General features: G+C 24.8%; 1 protein-coding gene across 7 annotated transcripts in view; it reads left to right on the top strand.

Annotated features, from left to right (window-relative positions):
• The window catches only part of LOC102672077 (filamin-A), a 21,023-nt gene that overhangs the window by 2,583 nt on the left and 11,861 nt on the right, over window positions 1–6,579 (top strand). For all 7 annotated transcript variants that reach the window (XR_004151159.1, XR_004151157.1, XR_004151158.1 and 4 more), the window contains exons 3-14: window positions 738–862; window positions 1,020–1,150; window positions 1,232–1,445; window positions 1,541–1,658; window positions 1,807–1,994; window positions 2,089–2,244; window positions 2,332–2,473; window positions 2,564–2,769; window positions 2,841–4,320; window positions 4,416–4,551; window positions 4,625–4,704; window positions 4,792–4,959. Coding sequence is in view for 4 of the 7 variants with exons in the window: in XM_006620417.2 (XP_006620480.1) it covers window positions 738–862; window positions 1,020–1,150; window positions 1,232–1,445; window positions 1,541–1,658; window positions 1,807–1,994; window positions 2,089–2,244; window positions 2,332–2,473; window positions 2,564–2,769; window positions 2,841–4,320; window positions 4,416–4,551; window positions 4,625–4,704; window positions 4,792–4,959 (3,144 nt within the window). In the remaining 3 variants the exon portion in view is untranslated. The remainder of the gene's footprint in view (window positions 1–737; window positions 863–1,019; window positions 1,151–1,231; window positions 1,446–1,540; window positions 1,659–1,806; window positions 1,995–2,088; window positions 2,245–2,331; window positions 2,474–2,563; window positions 2,770–2,840; window positions 4,321–4,415; window positions 4,552–4,624; window positions 4,705–4,791; window positions 4,960–6,579) is intronic.

The raw sequence follows: 6,579 nt of genomic DNA, 5'->3' as shown, positions 1-6,579 counted from the left end.
TTGATTGATTCAATTAATTATTATATTATAAATGTATTTTATGCATAAATTGTATAAAATATATTTTTTTCAATAAAATATTAAGCAATTAAAATATTCAAAATTATTTTGTTCAATATTTATATAGAAGATTACTTAATAAATATATATATATATATATATACATATATTATGTATCTTTCATGTATTACAAGTCATATTATGATAATAAATATAGAAAATTGTTGCTAATATTATTTTAAAGTTATTATAAACTTATTTTAAATTAATCATTAATATTTCATTTAAATATAATACATTATTTTTAATAATATTTCTAGTAGTAGAAGTATTTCTAGATTATATTTTTAGATAATAATTTAGCTGATTATAATTATATTCCTAAATATTTTAATAAAGCAATAATAGTAAAATTTATTTTAATTAATATTATTTTTCACAATAAATAATATAATTTTTATATTTTTTACAAAAAATCAAATTCCGAAATCGTTGCCTTTTTGTGAATTAATGATTATGAGATCATAATCTAGTTATTATACAATTATTGTATTGTATTTTAATTAATATACTATAATAACAATTAATTTAATTCTTAATAAATCCGAATATTCAATAAAATTTAGCATGCAAAGAAACTTTTATAATTTTTTATAATCTATAAATCAATGTTTCTTTATTGACAGAAAAATATAATTAATTTAAATATTTTATCTTTAAATTCTTTTTTTTCATAGGTAATGTAGACATTGTCAATGGTAATTTGAAACTAATTCTTGGACTGATATGGTCACTCATTGTAAGGTACCAAATAGGCAAGTCCAAGTTCCCTCCAAGGAAACTTATGCTGGCATGGCTCAAGGTCAGTATACGTAATTATATGAGTAATCTTACTATGTCGTAAATTTATATTATATATTTTATATAATTATAATATATATACATATATTTAAAAAATATGTATAAAATATAAATTTTATAAATTAAGAAGAATTATTTTATTTTAATTTATTTTATAGACAGTTTTGCCAGAATGTAGAGTCAACAATTTCACCACAGATTGGAATTCTGGTGTATATCTGAGTGCCTTACTTGATTATTGTCAACCAGGACTATTTCCTCATTGGCGACGGCTTGATCCAAATGATAGGTATAATCAGAAAATTTTGATCTTTTTAGAATCATTTCACAAATTGAAAATTAAATATTCTATAAAAAATTTCATATCAAGCGTTTACAATTGCCGAAAAGCTATGGAGATTTCAAAACGTGAATTCGATATACCTATGGTATTGGAACCAGAATATCTTGCATCGCCATATTTGGATGAATTATCGGGAATGACCTACTTATCGTACTTCATGAAGGAAGGTTCACCAGGTTTTCATGCAACATTACGATGGGTTAATTCTCAATTATCTCATCATCCAGTACAAAACTTTACAGTAAATAAATATTTCTTACTCCTCTTTACATGAGATTACTTAATATGAGATTATATTAAAAATTCTTTCTATTAAGTTTGAATCATTTTCTACAGACTGACTGGAATGATGGTAGAACTTTATGTAGTATTGTCAGGAATTTAGGAGGATCTGCTCCTGCTTATGATAAAATCGATATCGATCCTTCCACGTGGGAACATAATATACAAATGGGTAATTATAATATGCATTTAGATATCATTATTCATTATTATCATATATTTTGTATTTAAATATCAATTTAAAAAATTATTTTTTTTCTCTCATATATATATAAAATATATAAAATAAAGAATTTTATTTATTTTGTATTTTCTGAAAGGAATTGATGGAGGAAAAAAATTAGGTGTGGAACCTATTCTTAAAGCAAAAGATATGGCAGATCAAAATGTAGAACATTTAGGCGTTATGGCATATGCAGCATGCTTTCAATGGGTAAAGCCTCGCCCTCAAACAAGCAAACAAATTGTTGTTCATATTGATAGCACTTCTGCAAGAGTGCAACAGCCGGTTAGTTGAATAATGAACAATTAAGAAATTATTTGTTCACTTAATTTTTTAAACTATTTTACATGTATTAACAAAATTTCTATTTATTATTTAGGCGCATTTCAAATTAGAAATTCTTACCAAAGAAGTAAATACGAGAGAAGTGCGTGGTGAGATAATAAGTCCGAGCGGACGGATAGAATGTAGATTAACATGGAATGGAGTTCATGGAAAAGGAATTTTTATACCTATAGAAGTTGGAATGCATAAGGTTTAATTCTACAATTTTAGATACATTATGCATAGCATATCATTTAAATAAATTGATACACAAAATTCGTTATTGTTTGCGTTACAGTTAATGGTATATAATGACGGAGAATTAGTAGATGGATGTCCCTATTATTTCAGAGTTTTACCTCCCTTAACCAAAATCAAATCACCTGGTATGGATCCTTGTGCTATAGGATCTATTGTTGAAGTTCTAGTCAATAGTTACGGTAATATATCTAGTCAATTATATGATAATTATATATATACATATTGAAATAAATAAAAAATTATTTATATTTATAAAATTATATTTTTAGGAACTAGTCATGATGGCATTGATGTTACTGCGTGGTCACCTACTGGAAGATCATTATTGTGTCCTGTTAAAGAAAACGATGGAGTACACACTGCAACCTTTCAACCTGATGAGACGGGAGAATGGAGTATTGCAATAACTCATAAAGGAAATCATATACAAGGTGGCCCATTTACATGTTTTGTATTTGATCCTAATGGAATAAAGGTATATCAATTATTATATATATATATTCTTATTTTCCTTAAATGTCTATCATATTTGATAAATATTTATAGCTATTGGAAACGGAGGGTGCTTTACCTGGACAACCATTTTCATTTACTGTCGATGCAACAGGAACTGGAGGTCTTGGCGACGTAATAATAGATTTAGTTCATGATAAACAATCAATTCCTTTCAGAATGGAAAATTTTAGACATATGCAATATCGAGTTTCATTTATTCCATCAGAATCTGGAAAGTACAGAATTTATATATACTTTAATGGTTCTGATGTTAGAGGTTCTCCATTTTCTATTCGAGTGGGAACTCAAAAAGGATCAAAAAGATCAAAAGAATCTAATTTTGATAAAACGAAATTATCTTCGCTAGAAAGGCGAATGAATGATTTAAATGTTTCAATGGAAACCGATCGATCAAGTCCTCTCCTCAAGCAGAAATCTTATTCTCCCACTACATATAAATTATCTAGCCCAACTCAACATATACGTGAATATTCTCCTGTACATCAAACTACCTCCACTTATAAAACATCGAATTATTTGGAAAATTCTAATTCGACGTATCATACATCAACTTCGATCAATCGATCTCCAAGTCACAGTAATAGTCCAATTTCACGAAATCTTCATAGTCCATCTATGGTTAAAGATACGAAAGAAATTTATTCTACTACATACAATCATTCAAGATCTCCAACTGCACAAAGTCCTAATTTTATGAAAGAATCAAAAGATATTTATACATCCAATACAACAAGTACATCTCGATCTCCAAATCCAAGTCCAATACATGGCTCAAGATATTCACCAGTTATTAAAGAATCACGTGAAATTTATAGTTCGGGATCCTTAAAGAGATCTCGGTCTCCAGATCGAAATTCAATGGCATATCGAAGCGCGACACAAAGTCCTGTCAATAGAAGTTTCAGTCCAAGAAACAATGACAGAGATAATAGTTATAATAGAAAGGATTTTACAGATAATGGAACAGTTGATACCAGTAGTAATGTTAGAGTATCTTCGATGGTTGGTGGAAGATCTAGAAGAGATTCATGGGATGCTATAGAAAAAACAAAATCTTTACTATCTTATGGTAGTTTAGAATCTCTTGCTAATTTAACTAATAATTCTGCTATGGCTGAAAATAATTCAAATTATTTTAATAACAATTATAAACAAGATTATAGTTCAAAAAACATTTTGCAAACCTATAATAGTTCTTCCAATTTGATTCAGAAAGTTTCAACCTCAGAATATAACACATCTCAAAAATATAACAATGAAAATCACAATATTCGCACGCAAACGCATGGAATTCTTAAAAATAAAAATAATAATTATTATAAAAACGTGGATATCACAGATGGAGTTCATGAACGGTATATTAATAATGTAATTTCTAGTTCATCAACACAAGATAGGAATTACGAATTTGTAACTGGAAGTGCATTAGAGACATTACCGATTCATAAACCGACTACCTTTACAATCGATCAAAGTATAGATACGAATAAAGTCACTGTTAATGTTTGTGGTAAGTTTTCATATTACATAATATTATGTTACATAATAGGGTGATATACTGTATATTTTTATATATTTATATTATATATTTATATGCGAATTTAGGTCCAAGTGGTAAAATAATTCCAGTACAAAAATCAACTCTTCGAGGTTTAACGTATTCAATAACCGCTCAAGAAGTTGGAGAACATATTATTCAAATTTTAGTAAATGGCCAACATATTCAAGGCTCACCTTTCAGGTTCATAGTTATTTAAGTTATGAACAAAAATATAGTCATTTTAAATTTAAAATTGAATTCTTTCTCATTTTAGATCGCAAGCATATAATGCTCATGCTATTCAAGTTGGGAACATTCCGAATGGCGTTGTCAATCAACCAGTAGAATTTGAAAGTATGTATATAAAATTGTATTTATTATAAAATAAAAGTTTCAAAATAAAACAAATTTATATCAATGTATGCTTTTAATATTTTATAGTTGATGGATCCAATGCCGGATCTGGAAATCTAGAAATCCTTGTAAATGGTGGTCATGTAACTAGTTTTGTTAGAGCATTGGGTAGTCAACGATTTCTGGCATCATTTGTACCTCATGAAGCTGTTGTACATCTCGTAGAAATGACGTTCAATGGTGAAGTTGTTCCTGGTAAGTCTCTATTTATTTCATATTACTTTGTTATAAAAATTTATTTACTTCATGCACTACAATAATTTAAAAAAAATAAATTAAATTCAATATAAAAATTTTGAAAATAATATGGAATATAAAATAAAATTGTATACATTTTTGAATCTAAAATATTTAATGAAAATAATTTTTTGCAATAATAGCATTATTTTTGAACAATTGATTTTTTCAATCTGTTTTAATAAAATATTCAGAATGTATTGTTTGAATTTTTTTTTAAATTAATATTCGTTAAATAAATTTTAAAAAAATATTATTTGGATTTTGAATGAAAACTATACTTAATTTTTTGTTTTATTTTCATATATCATATATAATATGATGTATATATCATTCGAATCAACAGATTATTGATCAGGTCATTGACTTGCGATTTCACGCATCCACGTGATGTTCTACTGACACATATACAACGTCATCATTTCCTTTCCTTCTTGACTTTTTTCCTTTCATTTGTTGTTTAAATACAATGAATAATATTATTATTTAAATAATTTTCTATTTTTGCAATAAAATATCATACAATTGTATTAAATAATAGATAGAAATTAGATAATTAAAAATTTATTTTTATTTATCTTCTCTAATTAGAATCAATGAAATGATTCTAGAATAGATTGAAAATGAAGTTATGAATAAAACTTCAAGTAAATCTATACAATACATATAATCTACAATATTATAAAAATCATTGAGATATTTTTCTTATACTATTTTGAAAATTATAATAATTCTTCAAATTAAAAAAAAAGATACGATTAATATTTAAAAATAAAAAAAATATTTAAAAATTTAAATATCTAAAAGTATATTATTTATTGGTAAGATCTATGTCATTTAATATTTTTAAATAAATTTTATATAAACAAATTTTTTTATTGAACATATCGAACATTAATGTTTTATAAGTTAATCGAAAATATTTATATGATTTCATTAATTAAAAAAAAATATTATGGAAATCGTAGGTGTGGTCACTAAAGTCTTTGTATACTTGTAGACATATTTGGTTAGAAGATAGTCAGTTTCTTCCTACATAAAAATAAATTTAAATTCATATAACTGTATATAATTTAATTATAATGAATATAATTTTTGAAATATTAAAATTTATGCTAATTAAATAAAATGATGTAAATAATTATAATTAATTATGTATGTAAAACAAAATATATTTTTATTTCTTCAACACAGTTAAAAAAGAAAATTTTTATCCTATTTAAATAAAAATAATAATTTGTATATATAATTATAAGTTTTTTTATGCAATCATTAATAATATCAAATATCAAATCTTGTACCGTTATTATTTATCGAGAAAAAAATATTTACTATCGTTTCTATTTTACAGATACCATGTGAAATAAGTTATAATTTTGCTGCACATAAAATAATTATTTTATTTTTTTATTCAATTCTTTTTTTCATAAATCTATTATTTGAATTAATCTTGAAATATATATAAATAAATATAAAGAAATATATAATATAATATTTTGTATATACAATTTTTGAAATTTAAATGATGCATGAAAATTATTAGAATATTATTAAATATAAAAATTTCAATTGGACATA

This window comes from Apis dorsata, unplaced genomic scaffold (genome assembly GCF_000469605.1).
Source record: "Apis dorsata unplaced genomic scaffold, Apis dorsata 1.3 scaffold_515, whole genome shotgun sequence".
NCBI classification, from domain to species: domain Eukaryota; kingdom Metazoa; phylum Arthropoda; class Insecta; order Hymenoptera; family Apidae; genus Apis; species Apis dorsata.
Note: the sequence above shows the minus strand (reverse complement) of the source record. Positions and strands in the feature narration are given on the sequence as shown.